At 39.3% G+C, this 22,129-nt stretch overlaps 1 protein-coding gene across 2 annotated transcripts in view; it reads right to left on the bottom strand.

The window, feature by feature from the left end:
- The window catches only part of MASTL (microtubule associated serine/threonine kinase like), a 47,824-nt gene that overhangs the window by 1,611 nt on the left and 24,084 nt on the right, over positions 1-22,129 (bottom strand). The window contains exons 7-11 of one of the 2 annotated variants that reach the window (XM_079772934.1): positions 17,141-17,313; positions 9,852-10,994; positions 8,415-8,556; positions 2,860-2,973; positions 2,671-2,772 (exon numbers count right to left, since the gene is read on the bottom strand). In XM_079772934.1, coding sequence (XP_079629060.1) covers positions 2,671-2,772; positions 2,860-2,973; positions 8,415-8,556; positions 9,852-10,994; positions 17,141-17,313 — 1,674 coding nt within the window. The remainder of the gene's footprint in view (positions 1-2,670; positions 2,773-2,859; positions 2,974-8,414; positions 8,557-9,851; positions 10,995-17,140; positions 17,314-22,129) is intronic. The other variant, XM_079772935.1, reaches the window with a different exon arrangement.

Here is a 22,129-nt window from a genome sequence, read left to right as displayed (position 1 = left end):
CCCTGACTTTAAGAGAGCGAGTATGCTCTACTTTCTGATCCCCATTCAGCTTCCAAACCACTCATCTTCCATGATTAATATCCCATTTCTCATCCCAAGTCTTTGCCACCTCTTTGTAGCTCTGCAATCCTTAGCACTACCTATTGCCCTAGATAACTTTAGCAAGATGCTCATCTCCACTCCCTTGCTGTCTTGGCTGGGCTCCGTCCTTATCTGTCATGGTGATTTCAACATACACATTGATGACACTTCTGACACATTTTTATTATGGTTCTTTGACTTCCTTGATATCACTGACTTGCACCTTCACAAAACACTGACTGTTCAGCAGTATGATCACCTTTCCTATAACCTTCTACCTACTAAAATGAGTGTGCTCTTTTGATCACACTGATATTTAGTTGCTAGACATACCACCCTTCTCAACCCTTCACTTCATAAGGTAACTATAACAGCATTGCCAAAATAATGAAGTGGCCATTAAGGCAGTAAACAGTCAAAAAAAAGCAGCAATCGTATTTGAGGAAAATATTGGGAGAAGACTACACAGACGGGAAAGAATTATGTGTCTGTATTGGGGTCATGGGTTGAGAAATCCATATGCCTACATGTTGACTTTTTCCTAAACTAAAAGACTGTTAGCAATAAGTTATCCTCATTTAGGATACCATAGCAAAATCAATTTTCATTTAGAAAATTTATTTGTCTTTTAATTGTTCAAAATAAATATCTGAGCATGGATTACTTTAGAGTTACTTGCCGTAGTAATTCTTAAAACTGTGACATCTGAATGTGATGTGATGTTTTATGATCCTCTCATCATAGCTATTCACTTAAACTGAATCTATAAAGGAATTCTAATCTAGGTTAAGATGAACTAAACAAACAGTTGAAGCAACTGTTTTGTAACTGAAGAATACCCCTACCATTGACTTCCCTATGTAAACTAGCAGAAATCTGAGGTCACTAGTAAAACTACCTTTCTCCTGTCTCCACTTATTTTGAGCAAATTATAGTACATTATAGATATTTGCTGAACAGTGGTTTCTCAACTTCAGCACAATTGAAATTTGGGACCAGATATTTCTTTGTTGTGTAGACTCTCCCGTGCATTGTAGGAGGGTGAGCAGACTCCCTGGCCTCTACCTACTCAATGCTCCAAACACTTGTGACAACCAAAAATGTCTCTAGACAATGCCAAGTGTCCTTTTGGGAGCAAAGTCACCCCAGTTGAGAGCCCTTGTTCTAAAGTAAGTTTTAGAGCTCAGTTTACACTAATGTCTATACTATCACATTATACAGATTTTTGCACAAATTCCACTTTTCACAGAGGTCTTCCTGACCACTCCATCTAAAAAATATCTCCTGCCCTGACTGGTTTGGCTCAGTGGATGGAGCATCGGCCTGCAGACTGGAGGGTCCCAGGTTCGATTCCGATCAAGGGCATGTACCTTGGTTGCGGGCACATCCCCTTTAAGGGGTTTGCAGGAGGCAGCTGATTGATGTTTCTCTCTCATCGATATTTCTAACTTTCTATCCCTCTCCCTTCCTCTCTCTGTAAAAAATCAATAAAATATATTAAAAATATATCTTTGTATTCTCTCACCCTGCTTTATCTTTTTTGTTTTTGTTTTAATCCTCACCCAAGAATATGCTTTTCATTGATTTTAGAGAGAGAGAGAAAGAGGGAGAGGGAGAGAGAAACATCAATTGGCTGCCTCATGCATGGGCCCGGACTGGGGATTGAATCCATGGGTATATGCCCTGACCTGGAATTGAATCCATGACCCTGCAGTGCACAAGACAACACTTTAATCACTGAGCAACATTAGCCAGGGCCTGCTTTATCTTTCTCCATAGTCCTTACAACTAGATGGCATTATGCCATAGTTGCATTTGTTTACTTCGTCTTTCCACTAGGACATGGGTACCTCTAGCACCTGAAACAACACTGTCTGGCACCTAGAAGTCACTCTATAGAATTTGTTAAACAACAAACGAGCAAACAAACAAACTATGGAACTTATTAGAGGGGACACTCAGAAGCTGATGCAAATGACATATTACTAAAGATAAATTTTCTAAATATACCCTGCAAATGGAAATGTAATGCTTATTTGTCTCTCTATATACCCTGTTACAAAAAGGATCTGATGGCAGCTGATGAGATTTACTAGCAGTTCAAAACTATAGTTAACATATCCCTGCAGTGGAAAAAAACCACTGAATGGATCATAATGGACCAATTAGTCTTATTGGAGGTAGTATGGTACCTGATACATTTGTCAATCAATAATGGTATTAGAAAAGAAGCAGTATGAAATTATAGAATTAAAGTTTTGGTAAAAAAATATTTCTTATATATTTTTTTCCTTGTATTTATTAGGTTCTGATAAACCTAAGACACTGACAAGATAAAACTGTTTCAGGAACCTGCTTGAGATTAATAAAGTTCAATGAGTGACTGTCACAACCTGATCACATTAAATTTTAATGTAGAATAAGGACAAAAATATCAATGGATACCTCGAGGGCAAAAATAAACTAAAAATCTTTTAAAACAAATTTAACAGTTAAGTTATCTTTAGTATTATGAACTTCATATTATTATTAACATTCTGCCCCTGAAACAAATCAAGGGTAGAAGAGTTTATTAATACAAAAGCTTACCTTTCATTCCAGCTCTCTTTGTATCATCAATAGTTAAAAGTATTTCTACTGCATTTTGAGCATCATCAGATAACTTTTCTTCACCTTCAGGCCAAGGGATATCTACAAATATGAATAAGCTTATTGATCATTGCTCAATATATTACTCAGAGATAAATGGATCTATCTTAATAGGAGAAAAAGAATCACCTCTTTTCAGGATATTCTGGAATACCTGTTGTGGTGTTTCATCATTGAACGGGGGAATTCCTGTTAGAAACTCAAACAAGCAAACTCCAAGTGCCCACCAGTCTACCGCAGGACCTAGAATTTAAAAGGAAGTAGTTGAATTTGCAAGAATTTTCTACAAATGTTTGATCAACTAAAATGTTAATACATGGATATTTGGGCACAATCAAAGCATTCATTTCCTAAGGCTTTCTTCCGGCTTCATAAGGTACAAACAGTCAAATGACCTTCAGTTATGCAATATGGCCATTACTTTCCTTCTCTATTTTCTAAGAAGTTAAAAGTAGCCATTAATACATCTAGTTAAAGAAAAGTTAAAGCTATCTTTGGTCATTTATTAATAACCTGATATTCTGGATAGTTTCATGCTCTAAATCCTAAAACACAACCAAGGAATGCATTTAAGCTAAAGATTATTCTCTAAAATAATTAGAGTACCTCTCAATTTCAAATTGGGAAATAACAAAATTTAGATGATTTTATGTTTCACGCACTTCACAAAGTATGAGATGAAGTAGCTACATTTATACTAATTGGAGGATAGACTGGTAATTATGGAAAGCCTTACTTACAAAGTGTTTTCATGTGCTTTATTCCTTTTAAGTTCATAGAGGGATAAATTAGTTTAACAAGTAATATTCACTTAAACTACAGCTTGAGGTAATTAGGAGTTAAGTCTTAATAAGTAGGTAAAACTGATTTCTAAATAGTATTTTTATTAAAGCACCAATTATATACAAAGATGTTTTAAAGGATTATTTTAAAATGACCGTATAATCTGGTTTATGCTTTTGTTTAGTTCTGTCTACCAATAAGGTATTTACTAACCAAAGGTTAACTTTAGTCCAAAAATGGTTAACTTTAGTATAAATTTAGACTAGGGATTCTAGTCTAGTGCTAAATTTGCCTGGAAATCACTCTTAAAAATCAATTTCACAAAATCCATTACAATGGTTAAACAACTGCCACCCTTTTAAAACAAATAGGAAAGCATTGTGGAATATGCCATTAGAAAAAATAATCACATGCATATAGAATACCTTTTCACCTGCAAGCAACATAACCCCACTTCCCCTGAGAACACAAGATGTAAACAGTCCATAGGCTTTTATGTCTTTAGTAATCACTATAAAAACATACAAACCACCTCAGTTAGTAGATTTTTTAAGCAGCACCAAGAAAGTATTCCTGTAGGTTAGATAATATAACGAATATAACCAAACAACAGAAAGGTAGGGGGACATCAGGAAAAAACATACATTTTATTTAGTTTACTTAGATTAGAAATTAGGACCCTTTGACCAGCTCAGCCCAAATGTACTCATGTCAAACACATACATGCTTTCTCCATGGATATGTCACACATACCCATATATGTGAGTCAAAGTCTAATAAGATCATATATTGGGATTAATTATAGCAATTATATCATTAGCCAGAGAAAGAGAACAAACATTTTATACTACTGACTTTCTAATTCACAACCCACTTCTGTAATTGGTATATTGATACTGTTTATACCTTTTTCTTTTCTAATAATAACAGAATTAAATGGTTTAGAAAATTCCAGCCATTTTGTAGCTGCTAATTTTATTATTTTTATCAAGCCTATTTTCTCTGTTGCAGTAAAAATAAATAAATAAATAAAAGCAGAATCTTCAGTCTCTGCTACCTTTAAAAACTAAAAAAAATGCTGCACGCCTACATTTGTTTTCACAGAGCAGAGCAACCCTCATGTCTTCCTGCTCAGAAGACAGAAGATACTTCATTTTTATAATTCATAAGTGAGCTGAAGTGAAAAATAATTTTTTTCTGCAATGTGATCCAGTTATACTTTGACTTTTCTGTTTAATGTGCTTTGCCATATTGCTTTAAAGAGAAGCTCACTCACCCGAAGTCAGAAATCCTGCAGGTAAGAAAACAATAGTTAGGTGCATTGTATTAAAATTCTGAGTTCATTCTCTCATCATGCATTGAACTAGATAACAGGGATTGTGCCGGTATAAGGGGTACAAAGATGAATAAGAAAGAGCTTTTTCTCAGGAGAAAATACCCTGCTTTGGGAGAGACAACACAGATAATTTTAACACAATGTTAAGAGAGCTGAAACAAAAATATGCACAAGAAGCTATGGGAGTGTCCTGGCCGGTGTGCTCAATGGTTAGAGCACCAGCCTGCGCAATGAAGGGTCTCAGGTTCAATTCCTGGTCAAGGGCATGTACCTGGGGCCCAGGTCAGGGCGTATCTGGGAGGCAACCAATCAATGTCTCTCTCTCTCTTTCTCTCCCCCTCACTCTCTCCGAAAAGCAATGGAAAATAATATCCTCTGGAAAAAATATCCTCGTGTGAGAATTAAAAAAAAAAAAAAAAGAAGAAGAAGAAGCTATGGGAGAATCTGGCCAGAGTTCATATGTCTGCATGCTGAGGGGAAGACCATGGAGGGCATCAGAGGAGTCATAGCTGTGCCTCAGCGTGACAGTGGGAAATAGAGAGGTACACATATAGGAAGGAGCAGAGACTGCCCCTGGGATCTGGGATGTGGGACGTGGGGGAAACAGGTAGAGAACAGGGAACTGCTGTGTTGTTTTTTTTTCCTTTTGATTATAAATAGCTTTGTACTACTTGTTATTTTAAAAACGATATATCAAATTACTTTTATAGAAAATAAAAATTTAAAAATATATCACTAGATAGCGGAGGTAACTAGGTGCCCCACTAAAATAGTGGCAAGATCTGATAAAGTAAATCTTTACATCTAAAGCTTCTTTTCATACTTTATCCTAAGTTAGAGAACATGCAAATTGTAATACAGTAAATGGGCTAGCAAATCCATGACTTAGCAAAAGGGGCACTGTACAAAACCAGTTACGTGCCCAGAGGAACTTAGTTGCTTTGGCTAACAGAGGTGAACAGTAAATGTGTCTGTCCACTTGCAATAGTGGAGAGATTTTTCTCAAAGGCTACTGAGCGCTGCCCAGGAATTCTCCTGGACTGCTATCTCGAGGGAAACTTCAGACACTAGTCTTAGGAAACATTCTTAAGCTTTTGTAGTGGAGAAAATATAATAACTAACTATAACATAGGTAGAATGACTTGAGTTTTAAACAGTTTCTAATGAAGTAATATAGTAGTGAATAAGTAAATCTCCATAACTGATCAAGGGACATTTTATGGAATAGGTGACATTTGAACTGATCATGGATGAGAAAAAACTGAAGATGATTGGGGACTGGCTTTTCTAAGCTACTTGTGGAAAATAAGGGAAATTTGAAAATAAATGTGTCTTAAGAAGTGGAATGGGGATATAAGGCCTATTAAGAGAATCTCTGAGAGAGGTGGCTACTATTAGAGCTTGGAGCCTCAAGTGCTATGATCACTAATCTGGCTTTTAAAGGGTCACCAGAGTTTTTCAAGGAGGGAAGTAGCACAAACCATGCTATGTTTTAAGAGGAAAACCTGGATTTTGTGCTGCGACCCTCTGGGATGCTTGTGGTCTCTCCTACCGGACTCCAGGTTTTTAAAAGTTGGGCAAGGGTATAGAGTCATGGGAAGAGAATAATTTAAATGGAATCAAAATCTAGACTGAAACATATAAAACAGCTCAGCTATCTGTGCATTTTTCTATGGTTTTCCAAATAAACGTCTTAAAGAAAAAAAGCAAATATGGGGGGAAGATGAAAAATCTGGTGGCAATGATTATAGATAACAGAATGAAGTTGAAGAGACCAGAAAGAAAGCCATTATATGAACAAAAGGAAAAGATGAGGTGGAGATAGTGGCAGAAATGAAAAGGTGAGGAGAAATACTGCAGAGATAATTAACCTGATTTAAACGTCTGAATGTAGGGACAATGTCTGTATCACCACAAAGATGGCGAAACCGAGATAGGGAACAGAGGAAGAGAAAACTGGATAAGAAATCCAGTTTTAACAGGCAGCATTTGAAAGACCAGTCGAATACTAAATAGAGACTAGGCGTGTGTCTGCTGCCTAGTGAAAGTTAGGGTTAGAGATCAGTATTTGGGAAACACCAACATAGACCCAACCAAAGGCATGGGAGTGACAGATTAACAGGGAGCACATCAAAAAGGGTAAGGGGCAGAATCCTGAAGAACATCCATATTTACAAGAGATAAGGAAGACTGAGGAGTAGCAATAGAGGTAAGAAGAGAGACTGAGAAGAGGCGGGCAGATTTGTAAATAATGACATCATAGATGACTGGTAATAAAGTTTCAGTTAAATAGTTGGGATAATAATCAGATTGCCAAAGCAAAAGAGGCACCTTTGAGGAGTTGGGTAGTGAGTGGAAGGGTGGAAACTAATTTTCAGACTAAGGAAAAAAATCCAGCAAAGAAATAACAGTTGTGGAGGGTGCGGTGGGGAAGATGAGACAGATGACCGCCAAGAGTTCAAAGCATCTATCAAGCTGTAGAAGAAAGGGCCCAGTCGGCATGGCTCAGTGGTTGAGCATCGACATATGAACCAGGTCATGGTTGGATTCCCAGTGAGGGGCACATGCCCGGGCTGCAGGCTCCATTCCCATTGTGGGGCGTGCAGGAGGCAGCCAATCAAGGATTCTCTCTTATCATTGATGTTTCTCTCTCTCTCTCCCTTTTTCTCTGAAATAAATATATATAAAGATGTAGAAGAAAGGGTTATGTTGTGGGTTGAATCATGCCCTCCTGAAAAAAGATAAGTTGAAGTCCTAACCCTGAGGTTCCCTGAATGTGACATTTGGAAATAGGGTCCTTGCAGATATAATTAGTTAGGTTAAGATGAAGTCACACTGGAGTAGGGTGGGTCCCTAATTTAATATGAATGGGGTCCTTATAAGAACACAGCCATGAGACTACAGAGACAAAGGAGAACACATATGAAGAGGGAAGATTAGAGTGATCCATCCATTTACAAGCCAAGCATGGTCCTGTCAACTCTTTGATTTTAGACTTCTAGCCTCCAGAACTGTCAGACCATAAATTTCTGTTGTTTTGAACCACCCAGGTTATAGTATGTTACACTAATCCTAGGAAACAAATACGGCTCATTTTCAGAATGTAGGAAGGGAAAAAAGGATAAGTGAAAATGTCATCCTTTTATTCCTATATTGCAATTTGAAAAATGGCTCATTTCTGGCTTGACTCTCTGGGGAGGGTATAAGTGAGATTAAGCCCTAAACAGGAACAGGCTTCTGCAGACTGAACAGAGGTATAGGCTCAACTTTGTGTTTTTGAGCCCAAACGACAACAGACTTGAGGAGACGTTTAAAGCAAAGGAAACCAAGTCTGAAAGGCGCGAATTCTCTGGGTCACTGAGACTATACCAGAAGCAAACAACAAATGGCTGCATGTCTTCTTTTCCGGTAACAAATGCCATATATAGGAGGAAAGAGTAATGCATGAGTTAATTTTCTTCTACTTCAGGTAATCCAAGTACCAAAGAAATTTAAAACAATTTTACCTCAAAAGAAAATGTAGCGATAGGTGACATTTCAGAAACTCAGGACGTGTATGCCTTACCATGGGCCCTGCCTAATAACAGCTCAGGTGCGAGGTAGTCTGGGGTTCCCAGGATTCGCGCATCATCCACTGGGGCCGCCCCTCTTCTCACACTCTTTGGAGTTCGATACGGAGTTCCTGACTTGACCTGACTTGGGGTCTGCTAATTTAAAAAGAATTTTTAAAAGACAATAAATATCTAAATTCCTTTTACAGTGAACAGAAATGCCAAAACCAAAAAGCTGGGCATAAAGGACAGACTCATATCCTTAATTTTGAAAAAGGACTGAAAGAATTATAATTATACACAGTCCTCATATCTAACAATACTCAATAGTTTAGGTAACACCAACTATTTCAATAAGATCTGCATATGCAAGAAAAAATGAAAAAGTTAACAAGAAAGAACTCCACTGTAGGAGCTTGAGACTGACAAATGACTGAAATATTATGATAATATGCAAGATAGAACTAAATATAAATAACCTCTTGTGCTAAGATATTTTGTTGTCTCATAAGGACTCTGAGATCAACAGGATAGAGAGCATTATATTCTACAGACAGAAGGAAAACAGAGACTCTGAGGGTAAGGGACTTCTAAGTCACCCAGTAAGTTCTGAATAGAAAACCCAAGTTGTAACTCTCAATGCAAGTTTCCACTTTTTAAATTTTTTATTATTATGATGTCTCTCCAAGGGGAAAATAAAAGATAAGGGGTTAGAAAATAAAAACAAAATAAGATTTAAAATATGTATTTTCAACTTTTTTTCTGTAAATAAGAGATCATCTAAATATGACTTTAGAAGAGAGCAGAGTAGATTTTAATTTTATAACTCACAGATTTTCTGGGGTCAAGTGAAAATATGTAGTTATTAAGAGGCCTGGTGCATGGAATCGTGCACCAGTGGGGTTCCTCGGCCTGGCTGGTGGGGATGGGGCCAAAACTGGCTCTCTGACCTCACCTGAGGGGTCCCAGATAGCGAGAGGGTGGTTCTCAGGTAACCCCCCCCGCCAATCAGACTTCCTCCTCTCTGGTTCCAGGTGCATCACCTGAGAACCGCTGCTGCCAAGTGACTACAGCTCAGCAACTCCTGCTTTGAGCGTCTTCCCCTTGGTGGTCAGTGCGCGTCATTGCTACTGGCTAGTTGGCTGGTCACTTAGGCTTTTATATAATATAGATTTAAAATATGTATTTTAAATCTATATTATATAAAATATTTTATACATATTTTAAATCTATATTTTATATATATAGATGATTGTAAATATATGTAAGTGTATAGAGCAGTACAACCACTAGCTTTACCTTTTTGCATTAAAACTTCCAAAAAATTTTCCAACAAGTAAAACAAAACTATATGCTTAATATCATATAGTTTAGCTGGGAGGCAAGAGTCTGGTCTTCATAGTTTACTTTTCTACCATCCAAAGAACGAAGTGTTAGGAAGTTATACATACCTGATATGGCAAGTAGGATCTTTCTTTTTGAGTTGGGGTTATGGCCATGGGATATGAACCACTATAAGCACACGAAATATCCATTGCATCTAAATTAATGCTCATTTTGGATGGTTCTGAATTATTGGATACATTAATATGGCTGTTAAAACTTCGAAAAGCTACTGCATTTCTTTTAGAGACGGTTAATGTTTTCAACACCTCTGAAGAAGGAGCTAACATTTTTTGGTTACTGTCTTGGACAACAGGATTCTCATCACCTTTTGGCAAGGTACTTTCTTGGCAGCTGAGTGATACACTAAGTAAGTCTTCAATATTTGATTCTTCAAAAGAAGATTCTTTGATGTTTTTGTTTGGATTTAAGGACTGCCTTTCTAATGGACTTTCCAATATAGAAATTCCAGGAAAAGATGAATCAGAGTCCATACAAATACTTTTAGAAGCTCTATCATCATCAGAACATAGAAAACTAGAACTTAAGTTGTCCTTGTTATTTTTGTCACAATCTTCATCCAGTTCGCACATAAGATTTTTTGCTATCATTGGGATATTTGTTTTTTCTGGTGTTTGTTGTTTATCCATAAAAGAATCGACCATATTCTCCTTATAAGTACAGTCATTTTGCTGACTTCTATATACTGACAATTTAAGGTCCTGAATTTCAGCTGTTAAGCCTGTACTTTGATTTGTGTAACAATCTCTCATTTCATTACTACGCTTATACTCTATACAATTTTTTTTATTCAGTATAGTTTTCTGACAAGGACTGGAGTCAACTAACTCAAAATGTCTCTTAACACTTTTTTTCCCAAGGGGCTCTTCAGTTATACCAGTGGACTCTACAGTCCCCTGATCTGACTGATGAAAACCAGAGTGCCTTGTGCAAGTGGCCATATTAGTGTTATTTATATCCAGGTCTCTTGCTTCCCAAGCATCTTTCCCAGAGAAGCACTTTTTAGCAAGGTTTACACAAGAGCTTCCACTGGCAGGAATGGTACTGCTATTCGGAATGGGAGAAAGGGCTAACTCAAGATTCTTCTTATTGAAACTTATGGTCTCGATGTCATTTGTAGATTGTGTACATAAAGGCTTTTCAGTTGTGTTCCAACTCATCATTGTAGAGCCGAATCCATCATCACTTTCCTAAAAGGAGAGGAAGAACCTTTTTTTAGTTATATAAAGCTGAGATTTTTAAACCTATTAAACCTCTGTCCACTTAGGTGGAATAAATGCCTCATAAACTATTATGCTACCTATTCCTACTTTCCAATGGAACAAAAGAATGATGATAACAGATAATTAAAAAGCAGCATAAACAATTAGAGCATACACTTATACACATTATTTAGAGTGAAACACTGGTCTAAAATGTAAATCAATTACTCTATAATACTTATTTGATACTGTATTACATGTTATTTAAATAGAATAAATTAACAGGCAACATATTTAGACAAATTTTGGGGTAAGGCAACATTATGTATATATCTTCTTTGCAATAGGAATATGATTGATTCTGTTTTGAACTGCAAAAGTACAGGGCTTGATATAAATATAGTTAATAGGAAATTATAGATTAAAATATTATTATTATTATTTGTTAAATATACTTTTATTGATTTCAGAGAGAAAGGGAGAGAGAGAAAAACATCAATGATGAGAAAATCATTGAAGGGCTGCCTCCTGCACACCCCACACCTCAGGATTGAGCCCGCAAACTGGGTATGTGCCCTGACCGGGAATCAAACAGTGACCTTCTATAGATCGATTCTCAACCACTGAGCTAGGCCAGCAGGGATAGATAAAAAATACTATTAATACAAGCATGTATAACTTCAAACAAGTATAATAAAACCAAGCTGATAAGGATGAGGCTAAATTAGTAGTAATTTATAATGAAAAACCAAAATAACATGGGTTAAATCCATTGTCAATAAGTTGAATTAATGATACATTGATAACAAAATGTTTTTCTTGAAAACTGAATTTCATATCACTCTTGGGTGATATGAGCTTTGTACCTAATATTGCAAATTGGTGCATTAATTAGGATTTTTACAAGATCATTCAATTAGAGGGAGTCTTCAATCACTAACTTTATTTTATTTTTTAAAAAAATACATTTTATTGATTTTTTTTTACAGAGAGGAAGGAAGAGGGATAGAGAGCTAGAAACATTGATGAGAGAGAAACATCGATGAGATGCCTCTTGCACACCTCCTACTGGGGATATGCCTGCAACCAAGGTACTTGCCCTTGACTGGAATCGAACCTGGACCTTTCAGTCTGCAGGCCGACGCTCTATCCACTGAGCCAAACCGGTTAGGGCATCAATAACTAACTTTAATAGTACCTATTTTTGACATGTGAAAATGAAGTTTTATTAATTCACTTAGTATTAATTCGGAGCACTTAGTCATAAAACAAAGAAAATTCCTGAATTACAACTCATTGATCTGTAAGCACAGAAATGATGCATTTGGGGATTAGCCCAGGGTTTATCAGGGTTCCCTCATCCTTCTATAATCCAATCATTGTATTTCTCAGGGATGCAGAAGTAGAGGAAGAATGCAAAGCTGTGTGCAGTTGAAATACTATTATTTCTTTCTTGAATAGGACAGAAATGAAATAATAGTACTAGTAATGCAAATCTGGTTTATTCTGTAATATATACATATTACCTACAGAGCAGCCCATAAGGAGAAAAGGAAAAACAATTGAGAAATCCTGCCTTAACTAAAAAATAGTTTGATCCTGCTCCTAAAATGCAAATATACAACAGTAATAAAGAGGAAACCAAGATAGTGGCATAACGTACACACCTGTACGTGCTGCCTCTCACAACCACACCAAAACTACAACTAAATGACAAAACGTCTATCACCCAGAACCACGGGAAAGCTGGCTATTGAGTAGAAATTCTACAACTAGAAGGAAAGAGAAAAGAGCATTGAGACCAGGTAGGACATGCACAAGCGCGGAAAAGCAGAGGTACGGAAGCGCGCAAATCGGGCTGGCGGCTGGCGACTGGGTGCTGTGTTTTTTTCAATCCGAAGGGAGACACAAGCTCCCGACTGCTCTGAACTCCAGTTTCCGGCAAGACTCTGGGGACCCAGACTCCTATGGGGAGAAGCTGGACTGTCTACCATCGGGTAGGAAAGTGAGGGTGGCTTTCTTGCAGAGAGGTGCGCGCAGGAATCATTGTTTACTGCACTGGGGCACGGGACCTGGGAACGCAGAGACGCAGAGACAGGTGACTGGCAGCCATCGCTGTTTGCCACACCCTAGTGCAGTGATGGGCAACCTTTTGAGCTTGGTGTGTCATACTTCGCCAAAAAACTGAGCATAACTCGGGTAGTGTGTCACTTTGAGGAAAAAACATTATTTCGCAAATGTTTCATCCTCAGGAGCAGCAAATGTTTCATCCTCGGCATGCAGCCGCCTCAGCGGCCGCGTGTCATCAGAAATGGCTACGCATGTCAGCACTGACATGCGTGTCATAGGTTCGCCATCACTGCCCTAGTGATTCCCTGAGACCCCGCCCCGTCCAATTTACAAACCCACCCAAACTGTGCAAAGCGGCTTTTGCATATGAATGTCCTTCCCTATTGCAGCTTAACCTAACAAACTGCGGCTCTGGTCAGACAGCTACAAAACTTCCAAACCCAAAGCAAAGAGGAGAAATCTGCAGTTCTCGCTGTAGATCCTGCTGGGTGGCCTCAGACAGTAGCTGACCTGAACCCCATTGGAAATTCAGGAGCCAGTGTACCTAGTGGTCAGTGTGAGACGACACCAGATTTCAACACCTCACATCCATAAGTGACACATTCAAGAGGCAGACTCAATGAGCACCAAAGCCTCACTGAAACAAGTCCTGCTCCATAAGAGTTTCTCCAGCATAGCAGTTCTTCCATTATAGACACAGCGGGTTCTCACAGCCAATTGGCCTGGAGGTCAATTCCTCCCTGTGTACCAACAGCAATCAAGGCTTAACTACAACAAGACTGTGCACTCAGCCCACAAAGGGGTGCACCAAGAGTGTCCACCTCAGGTGATTGGGGAGGCTGAACCACTGGACCGTATAGATCACCTACCACAGAAAACCACTCCATCAACACAGGGAAGCAGCCAAAATGCAGAGACAAAGAAACATGTCATGGATGAAAGAAATGGAGGAAAGCAAACTACTGGACATAGAGTTCAAAACCACAGTTATAAGGTTACTCAAGAATTTTCTAGAAAAAAAAAAAAGAATTTTCTAGAAACCTCTGAGGAACTTAGTGAGACCTTTAAGGATCTTAATGAGAATGCCAAAAAAATGGAAAAGGACCAGTCAGAAATTAAGCATACACTGTCTGAAATAAAGAATATACAGAAATTCAACAGTAGACCAAAGGACTCCAAGAATCAAACCAAAGATTTGAAATATGAGGAAACAAAAAACACCTAACCAGAAAAACATAAAGAAAAAAGAATCCAAAAATATGAAGATAGTGTAAGAAGCCTCTGGGACAACTTTAAGTGTACCAACATCTGAATTATGGGGGTGCCAGAAGAAGAGAGAGAGCAAAATATTGAAAACCTATTAGAAGAAATAATGACAGAAAACTTTCCCTACCTGGTGAAAGAAATAGACTTACAAGTTCAGGAAGTGCAGAGAACCCCAAACAAGAGGAATCCAAAGAGGACCATACCAAAACACATCATAATTAAAATGCCAAGGGCAAAAGACAAAAAGAGAATCTTGAAAGCAGCAAGAGAAAAACAGTTAATTACCTACAAGGGAGTACCCATACAACTGTCAGCTGATTTCTCAACAGAAACTATGCAGGCCACATGGGAGTGGCAAGAAATATTCAAAGTGATGAACAGCAAGAAACTACAACCAAGATTACTCTACCCAGCAAAGCTATCATTCAGAATTGAAGGTCAGATAAAGAGCTTCACAGGCAAGAAAAGCTAAAGGAGTTCATCATCACGAAACCAGGATTATATGAAATGCTGAAGTGTATTCTTTAAGAAGAGGAAGAAAAAGAAAAAGGTAAAGATAAAAATTATGAACAACAAAGTGACAACAAATACATACCTATCAACAAGTGAACCTAAAAATCCAGTGAATAAAAAATCTGATGAACAGAATAAACTGGTGAATATAATAGAATCAGGGGCATAGAAAGGGAGTAGACTGACAATTCTCGGGGGGAAGGGGGTGTGAGGGGTGCGGGAAGAGATTGGACAAAAATCTTACATCTATGGATGAATACAGGGGCAGGGGGTAAGGGAATGGGGTGGGGGGGAATCAGGTGGAGGGAACTATGGGGGAAAATAGAGGAACATCTGTAATAATCTGAACAATAAAGATTTATTTTAAAAAATAAATTTATTAATTAAAAAAAAAGAAAATCATGATTGAGAGTGAGGAACAAATACAATCCAAATTATTTAATCACACAGAAGGTTTATTCTTTGTGCACTACCATTATTCTAACATTATTATTACTAGAGGCCCAGTGCGTGATTTACGCGAGGAGGTGCCCAGCCTCCCGCCGTGCGAGGAGGCACCCTATGGGGGGCCGGGATCCACGCCTGACTTGCAGCGTCCCCTGGTCCCCATGCTTGTATCCACTCTGGAGCCGCTACGCTGGCTCGGGCGGGCCCCCGTCTCTGTCTCCGTCTCCACTCCAGGCCTCACCTGCGTGCACAACTTCCTCCTGTCCAGTTGTGACCCGTTACGGCAGCCCAGCCTAATTTGCATATCACACACGTATATGTGTATATATATAGATTACTAGAGGCCCGGTGCACAAAATTCATGCACTGGGGGGCAGGAGGGTCCCTCAGCCCAGCTTGCAGTCCGGGAACCCTTGGGGATTGTCCGACTGATGGCTTAGGCCCACCCCCACAAGGAGTGGGCCTAAGCTGGCAGTTAGGAGTGTACTGACCACCACGGGGCAGCTCCTACATTGCACATCATAGCGATCGGTCATTCTGCCATTCAGTCGATTTGCATAGTAGCCTTTTATTATCAAGATTATTATTATTATTATTAATCCTCACCCAAGAATGTTTCCACTGATATCATAGAGGAAGGTAAAGAAAGAGAGAGAGATAAACATTGATGTGAGAGAGAAACATTGCCTGCTATACTAGCCCCCACTGGGGATTGAACCCAGATCCTGGGTGTATGCCCTGACCAGGAATCAAACCCGCCACCTTTTGGTGTATGAGATGATACTCCAACCAACTGAGCCACACTGGCCAGGGCTAATCTAATGTTATTTTATTGGAATTTTATGAGGGCAACTTTATTATAATTTAAAATTTTAGTTCCTCTCAGTTTTAATATTTTTTAAAAATAGCAAAACCAGAATATATAAACAAAGTAAATTCACTCATTTAGCAAGCAATTTTCTTAGAATAGAAGCTTTTAAAGGTACACTTATATTACCTTTGTGGTCTAAAAGTTATTCCTGGGGGTTAGGGGGTGATAAGATTTTACTTTGGGTGGCGAGCACATGGTGCAATATACAGATCTTGTAACATAGAAACTCATACCTGAAACCTGTATGATCATATTAACCAATGCCACCCCAATAAATTTAATTTAAAAAAAGCAGAAAAAAACACACAAAAACCCTCTTAGGTAAAAGTTACTTGTTATCCAGAAGAGTTGCCATTCCATTAAATGAGAAACTGGCAGAAAATAGTACAGAAAGAGGTAGTGTTAGTTTAAAAATAAGATATAGGTTAAAAAAAATCAACAAGCTAATATCTGTGTCACAGGTAGGAAATTAAAAAAAGTCTATTTAGGTGTCTAGAAGACAAACATTTACTATCAATTTACAGCAAAAACTTTAAAAATTGAAATCTCATTAAATAATTTCATGTTTGAACAAGAAGTAAAATATATGTATTTTTCTTTTTAAATATTTTTTATTGATTTCAGAGAGGAATGGAGATATAGAAACATCAATGATGAAAATCATTGATCAGCTGCCTCCTGCATGCCCCCAACTGGGGATCAAGCCTGCAACCTGGGTATGTGTCCCTGACCGGAATCGAACCTAGGAACCTTCAGTCTGCAGGCCAATGTCTATCCACTGATAGGGCAAAAAGTAAAATATTTCAAAAGAATTTGACAGGATGTACAGGACAATGAAGAGTACCTTTACTGCTGTTGATGTAACAACTTCATTTCCATACAGAATTTAAATGGAAAGGTAAAAAGTGTTTCTATCATTAATTTCTCATACATAACTGATTATGGTTAAGATAAATTTCATTCTAACCTGGCAATCTTTTTCCCATGTAGGACTGCTGTGGCATTCAGATTCCATACTTGATACAAAAGTGTAGGACTGACTGCTGGCACTGGATGTAGCCAGCCTTTTCCTAGACTGGAGTAGATTAGAAGTTAGACACTTTACAGGCATTCTGGGATTGGAGGCAACTGTTTCAAGACCTGTAGGGAAGAGAAAATATTGAAGCATATGACACATTTTTCTTTTTTAAAAAAAATATATTTTTACTAAAGGCCCAGTGCACGAAATTTGTGCATGGGTAGGTCCCTAGGCCTGGTTAGCAATTAGGGATGATCTGTGGGACAACCGGCGGGGCAATCGGGGGACCCCAGCTGGCACCTGCCTTGGCCAGCCTGGCGCTGCCCACTCGCTGGCCCCGCCGCTGCTGCCTTGGCTGGGCTGGGTCCTGCGAGCTGTGAGCAGCTCCTGTGTTGAGCGTCTGCCCCCTGGTGGTCAGTGCACATCATAGCAACTGGTCGTTCTGCCGTTTGGTCGATTTGCATATTAGGTTTTTATTATATAGGATTGATTTCAGAGAGGAAGTGAGAGGGAGAGGAACAGAAACTTCAATGATGAGAATCTTTGATTGGCTGCCTCCTGCATGCCCCCTACTGGCAATTGTGCCCACAACCTGGGCATGTGACCTTGACCAGACTCGAACCCAGGACCCTTCAGTCCACAGGCTGACACTCTATCCACTGAGCCAAACCAGCTAGGGCTGACACATCTTTCTTAATTACTCATGGAACCTGAATCTTTATAGATAATTAGGCAAAGCATTAAGTATTGCACAACAGAGCTATTTAAAAAAAAAATTAATCCTTACTTGAGGGTATTTTTTCCATTGATTTTTAAAAAGAGTGGAAGGGAGGGAGGGAGAGAGGGAAAGAGAGAGCGAGAGAAACATAGGGGCCAGAGATCAAACCTGGAACGCAGGTATGTGCCCTTAACAGGGATTTGAACCCGCAACCCTTTGGAAAACAGGACGACACTCTAACCACTGAGCGACCAGCCAGGGTATATCAGAGCTATTTCTATGTAAACATTACCCAATTCACAAGGATGGCTTTCACTGTTTTTGGTATGCTAGTACAAATACTGTTCTGGAACCAAGATGGCAGCATAGGTAAACGTCAGTACTCACTCCCTCCCACAACCACATAAAAATTACAACTAAAATACAGAACAACCATCATGCAGAACTGCCTGAAAACTGGCTGAATGGAAGTCCTACAACTAGAGAAGAAAGCACATTGAGGCTGGTAGGAGGGGTGGAGGCCTGGAATGGGCTGGTCCTATACCCATGTGTGGCGGTTTTTTAATTGGGAGGGAGATTGTCTCAGTGGAGGAGCAAGGGGTCCCAGCCCCACACCAGACCCCCAGGCCAGGGTTCCAGAGCTGGGAAGAGAAGTCCCTATGCCTATAGGCTGTGAAAACCAGAGGGGATTGTGGCTGAGTGACACCGAGGCTGCTGGATACCCAGGTGTTCCTCTTTTTTACTTTATTGTTTATTGTTTAAAGTATTACATATGTCTCCTTTCTCCCCTCCCCTATAGAACCCTCCTCAGCCACTCCCACCCTAACCCTAACCTTAACTCTAACCCACACCCCCAGTGTCCGTGTCCATTGGTTATGATTACTGGTATATGCATGCGTACAAGTCCTTTGGTTGATCCCTTAACTGCCTTCCCTCTGAGGTTTGATGGTCTGTTCAATGCTTCTCTGTCTCTGGGTCTATTTTTGTTCATCAGTTTATGTTGTTCATTATATTCCACAAATAAGTGAGATCAAGTGATATTTATCTTTCTCCGACTGGCTTATTTGCTTAGCATAATGTTCTCCATGTCCATCCATGCTGTGCGAATGGTAAGAGTTCTTTCTTTTTTACAGCAGCATCGTATTCCATTGTGTAGATGTACCACAGTTTTCTAATCCACTCATCTGCTGATGGGCACTTGGGCTGTTTCCAAATCTTAGCTATTGTAAATTGTGCTGCTATGAACATAGGGGTGCATATGCCCTTTCTGATTGGTGTTTCTGGTTTCTTGGGATATATTCCTAGAAGTGCGAATACTCGGTCAAAGGAGAATTCCATTTTTAATTTTTTGAGGACACTCCATACTGTTTTCCATAGTGGCTGCACCAGTCTGCATTCCCGCCAGCAGTGAACAAGGGTTCCTTTTTTTTCACATTCCTGCCAGCACGTGTTGTTTGTTGAGGATAGCCATTCTGACAGGTGTAAGATGGTACCTGACTGTCATTTTGATTTGCATCTCTTGGATGATTAGTGACTTTAAGCATGTTTCCATAGGTCTCTTAGCCTTCTGTATGTCCTCTTTTGAGTGAAAAGTGCCTATTTAGGTCCTTTGCCCATTTTTTGATTGGATTGTTTATCTTCCTTTTGTTAAGTTGTATGAGCCTGTAAATTTTTGAGATTAAACCCTTATCAGAGATAACATTGGAAAATATGTTTTCCTATGCAGTGGGTTTTCTTGTTGCTTTGTTGTTAGTTTCTTTTGCTGTGCAGAAGCTTTTTATTTTGATGTAGTCCCATTTGTTTATTTTCTCCTTAGCTTCCATTGCCCTAGGAGCTGTATTGGTAAAGTTATTGCCACGACATCTGTCTGATATTTTGCTGCCTGTGGATTCTTCTGAGAGTATTATAGTTTCCTGTCTTATGTTTAAGTCCTTTTTAAAATATATTTTTATTGATTTCAGAGGGGAAGGGAGAGGGAGAGAGAGATAGAAACATCAATGATGAGAGGGACTTATTGACTGGCTGCTTCCTGCATGCCCCTCACTGGGGACTGAGCCCAGCACATGCCCTTGACAGAAATTGAACCCAAGACCTTTCAGTCTGCAGGTCGATGCTCTATCCACTAAGTCAAACCAGCTAGGGCCCAGGTGTTGCTCTTAAAGGACCAGTGCATGAACTTTCTGGGACTCAATCCTTCTGAGCTCCAGCGCTGGGCGGCTTTGGGGGAAACAGACACATACAGGGAGGAATTGTATTGTCAGACATCGGGGGAAGAACCTGGGGGAAGCTTTATCTTAGATGGGGCTGGTTGCAGGGGTCATTGTTCCTGTGCTGGAACCTCCCTTGTCTCAGAGCTGACTAGCAATAATATGAGTTTCCATCAGTCTGGCTCACACTGTTTGTTCCACCTTGGTGATTCCCTGGGACCCTGCCCCATCCAATTTGCAATCTCACTCAAGCTGTTTGTAGCCACTTTTTCATATAAATGGCCTGTCCTGGCTCAGGCTTCAGACTTTTCTAAATTCTCTCAAATAAGCTGCAGCTGGTATCAGTGTGCCCCAAACCTATCAATAAAAGGCCCAGGACCCACCACTAGCACCAGCATATCTTGCTTCACATCTGGGTCTCATTTGAGCACTTCCAATCTTAATATAAATAGCCACTGCCTGCACATCTCTCTGTAGCTCCTGCCAGGTGGCCCCAGGTACTGGCTGGTTTTGCACCTCCTTGGAGGCCCTATAGCCAGTGAACCCGGTGGACAGCTTTAGACCTTACCAGATTACAACTCTACACATCCACAAGTGACACACTCAAGGGGCAGACTCAGTGAGCATCAAAGCCCCACTTAAGCAAGTCCTGCTTTGTAGGGGTATTTCTGCACAGAAGCTCTCTCACTGTAGTGGCAGTTAGTCCTCAGCCAATTGGCCTGGAGGTCAATTCCTCCCAGTGACACTAATAGAAATCAAGGCTCAACTACAAGACTGTGCACACAGCCTACACAGGGGTGCACCTAGAGTGCCCAGCTCAGGTGATTGGGGGAGGCTGAGCCATTGGGCCCTACAGGACACCTACTATACAAGGTCACTCTACCAATTCCAGAGGACATAGCAGTTCTTCTCAATACATAAAAACAAACACAGGGAAGCAACCAAAATACGAAAATAAAGAAATGTCACAAATAAAAGAAATGGAAGAAAGCAAACTACTGGATACAGAGTTCAAAACCATGGTTATAAGGTTACCCAAGGATCTTCATGAGAGATTCAAGGGATTTAGTGAGACTTTTAAGGGTCTTAGTGAGAATTTCAAAGACATGAAAAAGGACCAGTCAGAAATTAAGCATACACTAACTGAAATGAAGAATAATCTACAGGGATTCAACAGTAGGGTAGAGGATTCTGAGAATCAAATCAACGATTTGGAATATGTGGAAGCAAAAAACACCCAATCAGGACAGCAAAAAGAAAAAAGAATCCTAAAATATGAAGATAGTGTAAGGAGCCTCTGGGACAACTTCAAGTGTACCAACATTCACATTATGGGGGTGCCAGAAGGAGAAGAGACAGAACAAGATATTGAAAACCTATTTGAAGAAATAATGATAGAAAACTTCCCCTATCCAGCGAAAGAAATAGACTTACATGAAGCGCAGAGAGTCCCAAATGAGAGGAACCCAAAGAGGCCCACACCAAGAAACATCATCATTAAAATGCCAAGGGTTAAACACAAAGAATCTTAAAAACTGCAAGAGAAAAGCAGTTAGTTACTTACAAGAGAGTGCCCATATGACTACCAGCTGATTTCTCAACAGAAACTTTGCAGGCCAGAAGGGAGTGGCAAGAAATATTCAAAATGAAGAACAGCAAAGACCAACAACCAAGATTACTCTATCTAGCAAAGCTCTCATTTAGAATGGAAGGGCAAATAAAGTGCTTTGCAGATAAGAAAAAGCTAAAGGCATTCATCACTACTAAACCAGTATTACATGAAATGTTGAAGTGTATTTTTTAAGAGGAAGAAGAAAAAAAGATTAAAAATATGAACAATAAAACGGCAATAAATACATATATATTAACAATTAAATCTAAAAGTCAAAATGAACAAGAAATCTAATGAACAAACTAAACTGGTTAATAAAACAGAATCAGAGGCATGGAAACATGGGACTGACTGACAAATCTCAGAGGGCATTGGGGAGAGGAGACACAAAGAGATTAACC

The sequence above is a fragment of the Cnephaeus nilssonii genome (genome assembly GCF_951640355.1).
Source record: "Cnephaeus nilssonii genome assembly, chromosome: 1".
Lineage (NCBI taxonomy): Eukaryota > Metazoa > Chordata > Mammalia > Chiroptera > Vespertilionidae > Cnephaeus > Cnephaeus nilssonii.
This window is presented reverse-complemented; position numbering and strand designations above follow the sequence as displayed.